The sequence below is a fragment of the Haliotis asinina genome, chromosome 8, assembly GCF_037392515.1.
Source record: "Haliotis asinina isolate JCU_RB_2024 chromosome 8, JCU_Hal_asi_v2, whole genome shotgun sequence".
NCBI lineage: Eukaryota > Metazoa > Mollusca > Gastropoda > Lepetellida > Haliotidae > Haliotis > Haliotis asinina.
Genome location: NC_090287.1, coordinates 1,412,335 through 1,427,563, shown reverse-complemented (window position 1 = coordinate 1,427,563; position 15,229 = coordinate 1,412,335). Strand labels below are relative to the sequence as shown.

The following is a 15,229-nucleotide window of genomic DNA, read 5'->3' as shown; positions in this document are numbered from 1 at the left end:
GTCCTGTATCTGATGTCTTCAGAACATGAAAGTAGTAGTAATGAGAGAGTTTAAGGAGGAGGATTGTCCATGCTGCGAGTGGCGGCTGTTGCGTTATCCTGGCCCAGAGGGGTGAAATAAACACCATCTTACTGAGGACGGATGTTTGTTGTATTTAGCGTTTCTAGGTAATTTACAGGCCACAGAGTGGTTGGTATTGATCTAGGGGGTCCCCTACAGATGTACTATGTCAATACCATTTTGTATGATATGTGTGCCTATCAATAATCTATAAAGGAGCTGTGAGCATAAGGGGAGGGATATTTACTGTTGTGGTGTCTATATCACTACTGGCAAGTGTGCTTTACAACAGTTGAGTCACTCACGTACATTGCAAGGTGGGACATGATGTCAGCCTTCATGTTATCAAATGGCTTTATACACCAGATCTGGCTTCTTAAATGTCCAGCTGGACATGAATTCTACAAGTTATCTTGATATCTGACACCACATGCATGTCTCCATGTTTTAATTGACTACACTTGTCTCCTGTCTGTCCAAGTTTTTCTGTATAACTGTACCTATGCTGTAACAAAGTGATATGTATGTGTTGTTTCTGAAAGTGTTACCTGCTTCCCTGTACTAAAAAGGTTTTGATATATCTTTACTTATGTTGATGATAATGTACAATTGGTGAACAAAGATAACAGGCATCAACTTGTGGAAACATGTTAACTGGGGTTTGAGGCACAAAGAGTACTAAATTGACTGCAATGTTGATAACTGCTATGAAAAAAGATCATTCCATTAGACTAGTTTAAGTGGATGGTATTTTTATGTTCACAAACTTACTATGTGTTTTTTATCCATTTGTAGTGTGATCAATACTAACAAGAACATTACTTGTAGATGTTTTGTCAAAGTGTATATTTGTAACATGTTTATACGGTTTGCTAAAAGACAGAAATGAGTTTATGTATGTATTTCTTCAATATATACTTTATAGGGAATAGCAACCTGTTATGTGATGATGCAGTGATACAGTAGTTAATGTCTATAGCAGTGTTAAGTTGCATGTGCACATTGTGTTGTGTGGTTCATCTAATTTGTGTGATGTTTTGCTTGACAGCTGACCAGGGGTCAGTGACTGGGGACGACTCCCGCACAGGTATGCGTTCTAACAGCACTTGCACTAGAATATTCATCATTCATATCAGGAATACAATAAATGACTTAACTGTGTTGAATATCCTACCTCCGTTTAATTTAACTTCAGCCATATCTTCCACTTTGGGCTGTCATCATACCATATTATTTATTTATATTTTCAACATGCCCTGTTTACTGCATACAGCATAGAAGATATTAGCATGAACAAAATACATGAAACGGTTTTTAGACCAGGTTTCTCTCAGATACTGAAGGTCCAAACTAGTGTGAGATGTGGGCAATAAAACCAGTACTGGTTGCCTGTTCCTCAGTCTTAGACAGGCCACACACTTATGCTGTGCTACTGATTGTCTTGAAGTGTATTATGAGAGGATGACAAAGGCAGGATAGTCAGAGGGATTATCATATAAGGTTATCATTGTGTGTAATTCAGGATAGTCAGAGGGATTATCATATAAGGTTATCATTGTGTGTAATTCAGGATAGTAATTTGTATTATCCCCCTCACATGAGAAATTATTTCTTCCCTCCTCCACAACCTTTCTTAAATGTAGTTTAAGAAGTTACTGGAAAAAAGTCAAATGTTTTGCTTGCAAATGCACACTTGCATTGAACCTGAGATTCACCTGAGCGTTTTACCTCAAAATATATATATAAAAAAACAAATAGATAAATTTTGACACTGGAAAAATGGACATCTGTTGAAAATGTAAATCATTCCTTGTGTGATGGCAGTTTTGTCGCTTGAGCATACTAGAGGATGGGTTTGTGGAATCATGGTGCATGATAACTATTGTTTGGTTTTAAGAGACATTTGTAATAAATTATATATTTGTAATCACATTCATGACAGTGATATATTTTTATAGTTCCTTCTAAGTCCAGTGTCTAATTGCTGTATTGCTTAAGACAGCTGGCAGTTTTTGAGGCTGTGCTTGATTTATAGGTAGGTGATCTTGTGCTTGTTATATTGTTAAATATATGAGATACGAAAATAAGAGGAAGTAACTGCATATTTCCAGATGAAGATGAGACACCAATCTACCTTAAACCAACTCTAGCTCGAGGGTCAGCAACAAGACGTAAATCTCCTAAAGTTCCTCCCATCAGCACTTCATCTTCACCATCCTACTCCAACATCAGGGATGATGACAGTGACAGTGCCTATGCGGCATCCCTTGATGATGTGGGTGGGAATGAGGTAAGGGAGATAAATCCTACTATATGGGATCAGAGCGTTTCTCTGATTAGTAAAGTATTTCTGTAGGTGTCTGTTGTGTTATCCTAGATGAGTCATGACAGTATGTAGTGTCTGAGTTGAAGTGTTCTGGTAAATTGGTAAAATAATGATTTCTGTTATATCTTCATATTAGATACAGACAAAAAGATTTTCATGCAGCAAAAGTAACATGAGTTCCAAATATAAAAACGGGGTATGATTTACATAGATGTGTATAAAGTAAAGGTATACTCCTTATAAACAAGTGGTGATGGGTTTGTAATGAAGGGAGACTACTCTTCACATATTATTGTTTGGTGTCTTTATGTTTGGAATCTAAAAGACGACAATTAGCTAAATAGAATTTTATGTGATACTATTATTTATTGGAAACTTGGGATTGACCAGATGCAGAGCTCGCTGCGACAAATACGGAACAGTGCATCAAAGAAGAAAGCAGAACGACTTGAGAAACAAAGCAGTCGCCAGAGTCTCAACTCGTCGCCGCCGTTCTCAGATAACAACGAAGAGAGTGGCATTTTTAGCACTTTGTCACAGAAAGATGAGGAAAATAGGAAGAAGGGGTACGTCTGCATGGAAACCATTGGCTGTGTTAAAGTTTTTGTACACATAAAGAACTGACACTTTGATATTGATATAATGAGATCCAAAATTGCCTGCACTTGCAGACATGGCAGTAGTAGAATTTTGGTGAATGAAAACATTAGACTTGTGATGAAAGATGACTGGGCACGATGATTTACAGATTGCATGTTGTTAATGCACTAAATGTGAGACAATGTTTGATATGCAGAGATCAAGATAGGTGAATTTGTCTCCATAAAATCTGGAGCTGGTGATAAGTTTCTCCCACATTTCTGAGCGGTGGGTGATTCAGATTGAAAATACAGTAAATGATAATGGGTACTAACAAGACTATCGTGGTACTTTCGTTGAGATGCTAGACTGCTGTTTTCAGTTTTATGTGTTTATGTTAACATTATGCATTAAAAGTCAAAAGCAGACCACCTCCTGTGCATGTATTATGGGCCAACTAGTAGTCAAACAGTTCTCACAGATTGTCCAAGAGAAGCCAGTTATTTTCAGTCTGTTCGATATTAGATGCAGTATGCGTGTTTGTTGGCAGTTTCAGATGTTCTTATTTTCAAATGTTTTATGATCATTGATGGATAATCACATAGTGAAAGTGTTTTTATCCCCCTGGCATGTAATGCGGGGGGATATAGTCGATGCCACGTCTGTCCGTCATCATTTCGTTTCCGGAGCTTAACTCAGAAACCGTTCAATATTTTTAGACCAAACTTGATAGATATAGTAATCTCAGTCTATGGTTGTGCCTTTTGCTATTTACAGATTTTTGACATTTATATTTTTTTTGTTTTTCCATGGAACATTTTGGTGTTAGTCTTATCGTTGGGTGGGCTTTGTTTCCGGAGCAGAACTCAAAAACCGTTCAATATTTTTCTGCAAAACTTGGTAGATATATCAATCAAAACCTAAAGTGGTGCCTTTTGCTATGTACAGGTTTTTGTGATTTATTCTTTTCTCGGTTTCCATGAAAACGTTTTGGACATAGTGTCAAAAGTGAGAGGTGTGTTTCATTTCCGGAGCAGAACTCAAAAACTATTCAGTATTATTCTGCAAAACTTTGTGCATATATCAGTCAGAACCTAAAGTGGTGCCTTTTGCTTTGTACAGGTTTTTGTGATTTATTATTTTCTCGGTTTCCATGGAAATATTTCAGACTTAGTCTCAAAATGGAGGGATGGTTTTTGTTTCCGGAGCAGAACTCAAAAGCCATTAAATTTTTTCCTGCAAAACTTGGTAGATATATCAGTCCGAACCTATAGTGGTACCTTTTGCTATGTACAGGTTTTTGTGATTTATTATTTTCTCGGTTTCCATGAAAACGTTTCGGACATAGTCTGAAAAGTGAGAAGGTGTGTTTTGTTTCTGGAGCAGAACTCAAAAACCATTCAATATTTTTCTGCAAAACTTGGTAGGTATATCAATCTGAACCTATACTGGTGCCTTTTGGTATTTACAGGTTTTTGTGATTTATTATTTTCTCGGTTTCCATGGAAATGTTTCGGACATAGTCTGAAAAGTGAGAGGTGTGTTTCATTTCCGGAGCAGAACTCAAAAACCATTCAATATTTTTCTGCAAAACTTGGTAGATATGTCAGTCAGAAGGTGAAGTGCTGCCTTTTGCTATGTACAGGATTTTGTGATGTATTATTTTCTCGGTTTCCATGGAAACGCTTTGGACCTAGTCTGAAAAGTGAGAGGTGTGTTTCATTTCCAGAGCAGAACTCAAAAACTTCTTAATATATGTTAGTAAAACTTTCTAGATATGTGTGGCAGACCCCAAAGTGGTGCCTTTTGGTTTTTAAAGGTTTTTGTGATGTCTTTGAATGTCATTTAGAAGTGAAAATACATAAGAATGAAGATTTTTATGGATATCAACTTCTTCATGAGAGAACACAATGTTTCGGAGTTAATGCTTACTCCTTCATCAGGTGATTGAGAAAGGGATACAGAGGTGTATTTATATGTACAGGTAAAACAATAACAAAGTAACAAGTGGAATGAGTTAACGAAAGCTAGTATAAACAAGCACTGATAGGAAGCCGATAGTTAAGATAACAATGATGGAAGCCAATGGTAATGCATTACAGTTGATTGGATATGTTTACATAACATGATTGGGGATAAGGATGGAAGCCAATGGTGATACATTACGCATGATAGGATGATGTACATAACACACGATAGGGGGTGAGCATGTTTACATGAGGGTTGGTGATGTACAAACACAAGTATGTACTCGGGTAGATAGGCTATACATGAATTACATAGATAGAATGTACACAGGTAGATGAGATTAATTATCAATAAGTCCCAGGCACTTGATAGGTACACTCCTTGGTCTGTACATATAAATACACCTCTGTATCCCTTTCTCAATCACCTGATGAAGGAGTAAGCATTAACTCCGAAACGTTGTGTTCTCTCATAAAGAAGTTGATATCCATAAAAATCTTCATTCTTATGTTTTTGTGATGTATTATTTTTTTGGTTTCCATGGAAACGACTTCGGACCTCCAAAATGTGAGGGGTGGGCTTCGTTCCAAGAGCACAACTTGATAACCATTTCATATCTTTCAACAGATCTTGGCAGATATATGAGACAGATCTTGAAATTGTGACTTTGCTGGTTACAGATGTATGGCATTTATAATTTCCATGAATTCCATGGAAACAATTCAAACTTAGTCTTAAAAAAACAATGAGTAACTCTCAGATTATTTGTCCTTTCAAACATGTGGGGGCCGGGGGGATATGTCATCTTTTGATGACTTTTGTTGTGATTTATTATTTTCTCAGTTTCCATGGAAACGTTTCGGACATAGTCTCAAAATGGAGGGATGGGCTTCGTTTCCGGAGCAGAACTCAAAAACCATACAATGTTTTTCTGCACAACTTTGTAGATATATCAATCAGACCCTAAAGTGGTGCCTTTTGGTATTTACAGGTTTTTGTGATTTATTTTTTTCTCGGTTTCCATGGAAACGTTTCGGACTTAGTCTCAAAAGTGAGAGGTGTGTTTTGTTTCCAGAGCAGAACTCAAAAACTTCTTAATATCTGTCAGTGTTACTTGGTAGATATGTGTGGCAGACCCCAAAGTGGTGCCTTTTGCTATTTACAGTTTGTTATGATGTATTATTTTCTCGGTTCCATGAACACGTTGCTGACTTCATTTCGGAGCAAACTCGAAAACCATTTCATATCTTTCAAAAGATCATGCCAGATATATGAGACAGATCTTGAAATGGTGACTTTTTTGATTACAGATATATAGAATTTATATTTTGCATGAATTCCATGGAAACAATTCAGACTTGGTCTAAAAACAAAATAAGTAACTGTCGGATGATTTGTCCTTTCAAATATGTGGGGGCCGGGGGGATATGTCATTTTCTGATGACTCTTGTTAATTTACTGGTTAGTAATGAACGTTTGATATGTGTTTGTAACAAACAAGCGCATCTGCTATTAAACAACACAGAAATTGTGAACTTGTTAGTAAGCATGAATATGCGTGAAGATTCAATTTATCAGTAATGTACTTTATGTGGAATACATTTCTGCTGGGAGACCCTTTCCGAAGTTGAGAATAATGGTTGTGTTGCCTGCCTTGTCTATGCTTTCACATGACATTGCCTGAGAATAATGTCTTTCATTTTGTTCCTGTTCCCGGTTATGAAACGCACACCAGGACTTTCATGTATAATTCCAAGAATTTTGTAGTGTCCCCTTGATTGTTTGTTCACCTTTCGTACATTGCTTTCAGAAAAAGTTCCCCATTTGAATCAAAACCAAAACTTGCACGCAACAATTCCATCCGAAAGAAGAATGGAGATGGATTTGATATCGAAGGAAGTAGCAGCAATGTCAGCCAAAATTACAACCCTGCAAGTGGGGTGACGTTCCGAGAAAACCGCACATCGGATGTACAGGTAGTGGGGAAAGGATACAATGACGATTCCTCTTCCATAGACAGTCGGCCATCGGGCACACTTAACAACAAGGCAGCCAGGGATAGACGCAGGGTCACCAAAGGTAGGAGATCATCTGCTTTTACTGTAATTCTGTTCATGGTGTTTGCTGTTTGCAGACATTGTGCTTATTGTTTCTAGTGTTTGCTGTCCACTTTAAGTATTGCATTCTCCACCTGCCCTTCACACAAACTCCTGGAAACTAATCTCACAAACCAAGTGTTTGTTGTGCAATTGGATGTGTAAATATATTTGAATATGCTTGTAGCAGACATTGTAGATTTGTGTACTTGTATGTGTGCTTGTTTGAGATAGACATGTCGTAGGGAGAAATGATGACCACGACACGTTTCAGGTCCCAGACTGATTTCAGCTCATTAACTGTGTGACAGCTTGTGTATGTCTCCTCTAACACACTCAACACTGTCTCATACTTCATACCTCCGCTCAGCCTTTCCCATTAGTTATTGTTCGAATTATCAACTGATCTTATGTCTGTTTTGATATGCCCATTCAGCACCTCAAGTAGTAGTGTAACATTAGGTGGCACTGTCACGTTCCCCTCTCACTTGTCACTTGCACATCCCCTGTGGTCAGGCTGTCCGTCTGGTTGCAGGATCCACTCTCTCCCCACTTGGTATGACTTCACTGCACTCGTATGGCGCCATTGAAATCGACGATGATAAAACACCAAGCCAGGAACATATCGCCCTCTTCGGAAAGGGTATGTTATCTGTGGGAGAGGGGTTTTGTTTGTGCTTACGATCAGATGTTTCATAGCTATTTGGATAATATCAACTGAAAAGATTGTTCTTTTTTTATTTTTGTCTGCTTATAATGACTTAGTTAACTGTGTCTTGAATCTCTTATTTATATAAGTGAAAAAATGTTTACTTCCTTTTGATTTGGGGCAGTTCTATATTCAGGTTTCTTGAAGTATTAGAGCATGTGAGCATGTTAGCTAACAGAGCTTGTGTCAGCGGGAGAAAAGTGTGTCAGCATGTGAGATATCAGAGAGTGTGTGAGTATGTGAGATAACGGAGAGTGTGTGAGCGTGCGTGATAACGGTGAGCGTGCGAGACAACGGAGAGTGTGTGAGTTTGTTAGATGACAGAGCTTGTGATCTTGAGATAATGGTGAGCATCTGAGATAATGGAGAGCATGTGAACATGAGAGATAACGGAGGAGGAGGGAGCATGTGAGATAACGGAGTGTGTGTGAGCATGTGGGATACCAGAATTGACAAGTACCTGTAGAATTGCATGACAAGCTTGGATTAATGTACTTAGTCAGACAGATCAACAACTGTTAGTGATAATAAGTCAATAATTGATCAGAATCATGTCTGCAGCCAGAAGTTCTCTTTTGTCCTGAAATAATATTGTGAAGAATCTTGTCCAAAGCCCCTTGCCTTTTTTTTTTGTTGGAACACAAAGATATTCTTTTCATCTAAAAGACTGTTGGGCTTTTCCTCTCTATCTCTGTTAGCTTTTATTTGAATTTGATTTCTTGCAAATTTGATCATAACGATAGGATTGTTGCTATGCCTTTTTATAAAATTGACAATCTTTCTAATGGCTTTGCTACACCTTTTGTGATAGTTGATGAAACTGGCAAATAGAAATCAAAGGGGGGTAATCTGAGAGTGTTAAAAGCTGATTGATTCATCTGATGGTTCATGGAGGTTTATATTAGCACTAGTCCTGGGAGATGCACAAGATGGGCTTCCCTTTGTGAACATACTAGATAGATATTTTAGTGAGAATGTTTGTGGGTGGTGTTGTTGCTGCCTGAGTGTTACATGCTTCATCTCAATCCATGTAAGAGTTCTCAGCCAAAGGCTTTCAAGCTTTCTGTTTGTTTCAAACAACCATTCAACAGTTCTACCACATCTTTCATCACTGAGCACTGAGCATGCATCCATCCATCCATCCGTCCATCCATCCACACACACACACAGAGTTGTAACAGTGTAATTGGTATGGTAGAAATAATTATTTTGTCAGTAAAGTTTTCATGATTGACTGAAGCTGTAGAGGTTTTTTCATATAATGGAAAATTTTTGAGGCAACAGAAGAAATTGTTTCACTCATATGAAGTTAAAGGGAAGTGTATTGGAGTGGGTATTGGCATATTGAAGTGTTCCCTTGCTAGAGGAGTTTTGTCAGCTTTGTTGATCTTTGATAGGATGTGCTTTGCTGTTTTGACACATGACTCCTCATCTTGTCAACATGACTAGGAACTAGACTCTGCTGCATGTATGTGTGCCAGCTCACTGCTGGAAGTAGGTACAATGTAATATGTAGATCTATATGTCAGTTGTACTATAACAAATGGTTGGAGTCATTACAGATTTGGCATAGGCATTTGTTGGAAAGACTGTAGAGATAGCACGCCCTTTATCATGTTGATGATAATTGAAAGTGTTGCAAACTGTATGGATTAACAAGGGTGTCTGATTGAATATCATTACTTAATGAATATCATTACATAATGTACCAATATGGCATTTAATCAATGAAGTGTGAATAACACATAACTAGTGATTGATTAACATCACAGACATTTCCATCAATATGATTTCTTAGTCAAGTAGAATGATTTTTGATGACCTCTGTTCCAGGAATGTTTGACCAGCCACCTGCTACTACAGAATACCCTGTGAGTGGAATGCAGTCTCGGGACCGACTTGACCGACGCCCCACTGGCGGGGACACAAGGGCTGTTCCTAACGGGGTAGTTGGGGTTGGGGTCAGGCAGAATGATGCTGATCTGGGCTTTGAAGAGGATATGGATGAGGTTAGTGTTAACTGTTGTCGAAGTAGTGTTATGTAGTCTGTAGTCATTTCTGTGAGGGAATTTGAAGGCAGGAAGATAATGTGCACATGTAATAATAAGGGATTTTGAGGACCAAAGAATGTGTAGAATGGGGTCGGCTTATCTAGGAGGCACAATTTCACGAAAGTATTTTTCTGGCCGTCAGTGCCCTGTGAGGACAATCTTGCAGGTTATTGGTACACCTGCTGGGAAGTTTACAACGATTACAGCCACATGATCAATAAAATACAAATCAAAGTATACAATAAATTATTTTGCCTTTTGTCATTATTAAGTTCTGTACCTACCTATTTACACACAGTATTAATTTTGAAAAAGTTATAAACCTGTCCGGTTGCCATTTGACTTGCCAGTGGGATCAGCTGTTTTCTGTCACTTCACATACGGTGATATATATTACTTTCTGTTGTTTCGTAGATGCCACGCAAGTGATAGGGGGCCCGATTGCTATTGTTTTGTTTTTTGCACAAGCACTTTCAAGAAGTGAGTGATTATTGGAGTAGGTGCATTCATTTGTAATATGTCATAATATCCCCCAGCTGAGAGCCATGATGTGATACTGCTAAGTTCCCCCTCACACTTTTGTTTTCATTTTCGCATAATCGGAAAATGATTACTATAGATTTTTCAAATAATATCTATGGTTGTCTTTTCCCCAATATCAATGGCTTTTCGCTTGTTCGGGATACAACTGGGGCAAATACCTCCATTTTTTAAATTCTGTACAAATAACGTGAGGCAGCAATTCGTTAGATGGCGGGTATCGTTCGAAAGCTCTGAACATCGACCTTGCCAAGAGTATTTTCCGATTTGTAAGAAGCAATCTTAATGGATAAAAACTAGTTTCTAATGACGCTTATTTACCTCAGTCTGCTATAAGGATCGTGAATGGTCAAAATTAAATGTGACCTATGGCAGCCAATCAGATAACAGCAATGGATAATGCCCTTTGTAAACTTATAGATTCAGACGAAAGTTTTGAGTAAAATCATGCTATTCTGAACGTGTTAGACAACCACCTATACCACTACCAATACATAGTTTGTGGACCTTAGTGCATATATCGTGTCTAGGTTATGACCTTTGACAAAAACGCTTTGTGCACATTTTTTATCATTGAGCATCGTGTCTGAGTGTCTTGTTCGAGGTGACAAAAGCCAAGATGTCACTTGAAGTATGGCACACAATTGCTCAAAAAATGATGGACATAGTAAGCTGTAATGTTCATTTGACAACTTTTACAAGTACTGTTGTTGATTGTATTCTTCAGCTTATTCACTTTGATTTATTATCTCCCCAAACATCGTTACTTTGCTCTTTGACAACTTGATGATATGGACGCATTGATGATGCACGTGTACCAGAATTTTTTCCAATAAAATAGGGAAAAATAGTTTATAATTGTAATTCTGTTGGGTTTAAAGTATTATTGTCAATATGTTCTAAGAAAGGAAAACAAACACGGATTTTTAGAATAATGGTCAGTATAATCTTTATTAGATATTATTCTCACTTTGCATACTTACGTTTTACATCCAAGACTATAACTGCGAGATGTCTTATGGTGTGGATTGACCGCGACCATACTTACTTTTTACATACAAGACTTTGCTGACAAATGTTTGATGCGGGGGTCAGCTTATGCACGAAACATACCATTTTGACACTGATTTGGGGGGTCAAGTTAGGGGGTCGACTTATACACAGTAATATATGGTATCCCCTATGAAATGCCTGAAATTGATAATTGATCAGTTATTGGAAAAAGAATATCATCAAATCATCTATTGAATTATTCAAATTAATCCTGTTATTACACTATGTTATAATTGAACATCTTGGTGAAATTTCACTGGTGACAAGTCAAATTGTCCGATACATAAAACTACTGACAATATACCAAAGTACTGTCAAGAGAACCCTACTTAAGATCACAGTTATTCTGAATATGGATAATGAAATAACATTATACTGGAATAAGTTCTCTTGGTCAATAAGTAGCTTGAGATGCTAATTTTTTTTTTATCTTTACAAAAAGGCAAAATGAGTTTCTGTCATGTTTATTATTGGTTATGTTTTAACTATGTCACTGGCAGTTGGGGAAAAATATTAACAGCTGATTGCACAGCTTTTGAAACAAATACAAACTCATGAATGGTGGTTTGCCATTACTTCAGTCTGTTCTGAAGGAACAGCAGGTCTCTTTAGAGATTTAAAGACATCATCATCTTGAAGGCTGACTCATCCAACTTCTTTACGTCATAGGTCCAATATCAGTGATATTAAATTAATTGTGGACAAAACACACAGAAGTTCAGAATAGGATATGTCAAATATCATTCTGTATGGATTAGAGTGATAAGTGTGGTACTTCAGAAAGTTTCCCAGATGTAGAGCTGTTCCAAATGTCAGCTGAAACAGCTTGGAAGAAAATGAAATGTGTAGATTTCCCAGCAGCAGTTGTACATTTCAGCAGTGTGTCAATGTGGGTCACATCTCTCAGGTGTCTTCACTTCAACGATGGAATCTGTTTTCCTGTATCACTACACTTCCACCCAGGACTTTCAGTCTGCAGCTGTTATCGTAAAATATTTAATTTGATGCTGCTAGTATTGACTGACCGTCATGGTGACAGGCATTGTGTTCTTTTCTGGATCATCGTGTGTATATTAGAGGAGCCAAATGACTGCTACATGTGATGTGATCCATCTGATCTGATAAGATCAGTTGCTGGATCAGGCCATTGCAATCAATTTACTTTCTTTTTACAATGAGCTAATGATGAAATTAACATTCTGCAAGGATACTCTTCTCAGAAGTTGGTGGAAAGTAAACTCAGTCAATGCTGAACTTGCTAGTGAGCTTGTATCAGACATTACATGATGTAAGTTTCAATAATGTTAAGCATAAGTGTCAAGTGCTCATTGTCATCATCATATTACCTATTCTGGGATTGGTTTCATACTTTCAGTTTATTCATTTCTCTTTCAATAGTGCTAGACTTGCTGAAGAAATAAGTTCCTTGCTAAACAAAGTGACTGATTCTTTATGCATTTAGCATTGCTTGGCTCCAAGAGACAAGAGCAGTTGATATTATCCCTACCTCAGGAGTAGTGAAATCTTTCAGGACATTTATCTTGGGTTCAGCACACAAACTGCCATTACTGGCTCAATGCAGGGAAGTCTGCAGTCAGATCTGTTCAGTATCGCAGTTATGATTCCCATTTTGATTCCCAATCAATACTTTTGGAATTAATCTGCAGTGACTATCTATAGAATCTCTTTGAAGGATATTGTGTGCACCCAGAATCCGTATTCCCCAGGGTAAAGATGTATGAAAATGGTACCGTAACTTGCTAATAGCATTGATCTTGAAAACTGTCTTCGATGCTTTTTGGATCAATGGGGGTTATTGACGTGCCAGTGTTTCAGTCTGCTGAACAATATTGGCTCTGCTATTGATCGATTTCTTTTATTTAATTGACAAATTGATGAAAGTTATGTTGTGCCCGTTTCTATACCTACGCTACAAATAGCCGGAAGCATAATGCAAGATGTAATAGACGCCGAGGAAATTGCTGCTTATCACTGTTAGGCACACTTGACATTTTCTGATGGACATGTACGGACGACTAATCAGCTGTTAATAATGAGGACAGCATGTGGGATTTGCTAATGTCTGGATGATCAAGATGGGAAGGGAGGTAGACTCAGGTCAGACATTGTCTTTGTGTCTTTAAAGTAGTTCCAAGAGCTTGTAATGTTTTTAGTACAACTGCTGCAGTTTCACCTGAAATTCATTGTTGAATTATTGAAGTGGCATTTGGTGCCGATTAGGATATCTCTGATGTGGTGTCTGTAGTTTGATTAATGGTGGTATTATTTTCATGTTTTCTTTGGCTGATGATTGTGATTGACGTAGCAAGTTATATTTCAGGACCTGAATGCCAGCATGACTAAAACATTTAGAGAGAAGATTGCTGCTAAAAAGGAACAGCAACGAGAAGAGGTGGAGCTGAAGAAGTTTGAACGCGAGAAGAAAAAACAGGAGCAGGAAGACCGTCAAAGAGAAAAGGAAAGGAAGGAGAAAGAACGACAGCAGGAGAAGCTCCGACGTCTCAGCAGTTCCGACAGTATTGGCCTTGATGGTAATGCTATTATGTGACTGGTGTTAAAAGTAAATGTATTGTCTCTTTCATGTCGGGTTTGGTTTCTGTGACAGGGATTTATATAAATAGTGATTGTCCACACCAAGAGCTGGATATGCTAGACATTTCAGTTACAAATCTGTGTAAGAGTAAGCTGTATCAGAAAATGAGAATGGTTTCTGATCCGTTAAGTAAATTGCCCGCATTTATGTTGACAGAGATGTTTTTTTGTTACAGGTTTAACTATATCAGGGTCAGGCTCCAACTCCACCTCCAATCTCGGCAGTCCCACTAAAGCTGCTCCGCCAAAAGTCACACAACCAGCCATAACTCCCCGCAAAAAGATCAAAACGTGAGAATCTACATATTGATAGTAGATAATGGACAAGTTAAATAAGATTCATGACATCACATTTCCATCTGACTGGACACAAACAGGACTTAATAAGACTTGAAATGGAAACTTTGTTTTGTGCTTTCAGTGTAAATGAACCTGTGTCTAGTCATCCGATGTCTGCCACATCCCACTCACCCACGACTGAGTCTGAGAATCCCGAGGACTGGAAACCTTTCCGTGATGCTGATGGTGCTCTCCGTGAAGCTTTACGGAAAATAGGCCAGGAAGACTGGTGAGCCCCTTTTCACCAATATTCTGGAGCTTTATTTCACTTTGTCAGTCATCCATTGTGAAGTCAGGTTTTGGGGATGGATAACATATCAAAGCTTGAATACGATTTTGTTACAACGCTGATGTTTGTTCACAGCAACATATGTTGTTGTTGCAGGGAGGTGAAGATGGAAGCCATTAACATGCTACGCAGATTGACTATACACCATCCTGACACCCTCTCCAGCCAGCTACATACAGTGATACTGGCTATCATAGCAGAGGTAGGACATAAGGGAGTCAGTGGTCCTGGTGGAAACTCTAGAATTAAGGGTTTATTGTTGTTGTGACAGGAATGTATGTTCTGTCATATATGGCTGTGTTGTTTCATGCTATTTTGTTAATTTCAGGTGAAAAATCTGAGATCTCAGGTGTCAAGACTTGCTATCACATGTTTGGGTGAAATGTTTTCCAATCTGAAAAGGCAGATGGATCAGGTTTGTGTCAAGCTCTCATTCTTACACATATTAATATCTGAATTTGTCTTGTTGAATTCTGAGGGATGTCAGTTAAAATCTTCACTTCCTCAAAATGACAGTAATCTTCAACAGCCCTGTACATGTATATTGTATAAAGGGTATTAGCCCTGGAGAGAAAGTAGTCTAAATACTTAGAGCTACCAGATGAG

At 38.0% G+C, this 15,229-nt stretch overlaps 1 protein-coding gene across 4 annotated transcripts in view; it reads left to right on the top strand.

Moving 5' to 3' along the window:
- LOC137295052 (TOG array regulator of axonemal microtubules protein 1-like) overlaps positions 1-15,229 on the top strand; it is a 71,097-nt gene that overhangs the window by 46,287 nt on the left and 9,581 nt on the right. For 2 of the 4 annotated variants that reach the window (XM_067826315.1, XM_067826318.1), the window contains 11 exons: positions 1,109-1,147; positions 2,172-2,350; positions 2,777-2,952; positions 6,744-7,012; positions 7,565-7,672; positions 9,572-9,747; positions 13,724-13,934; positions 14,172-14,286; positions 14,417-14,563; positions 14,720-14,825; positions 14,952-15,038. In XM_067826315.1, the coding sequence (XP_067682416.1) occupies positions 1,109-1,147; positions 2,172-2,350; positions 2,777-2,952; positions 6,744-7,012; positions 7,565-7,672; positions 9,572-9,747; positions 13,724-13,934; positions 14,172-14,286; positions 14,417-14,563; positions 14,720-14,825; positions 14,952-15,038 (1,613 nt within the window). The remainder of the gene's footprint in view (positions 1-1,108; positions 1,148-2,171; positions 2,351-2,776; positions 2,953-6,743; positions 7,013-7,564; positions 7,673-9,571; positions 9,748-13,723; positions 13,935-14,171; positions 14,287-14,416; positions 14,564-14,719; positions 14,826-14,951; positions 15,039-15,229) is intronic. The other 2 variants (XM_067826319.1, XM_067826317.1) reach the window with 2 other exon arrangements.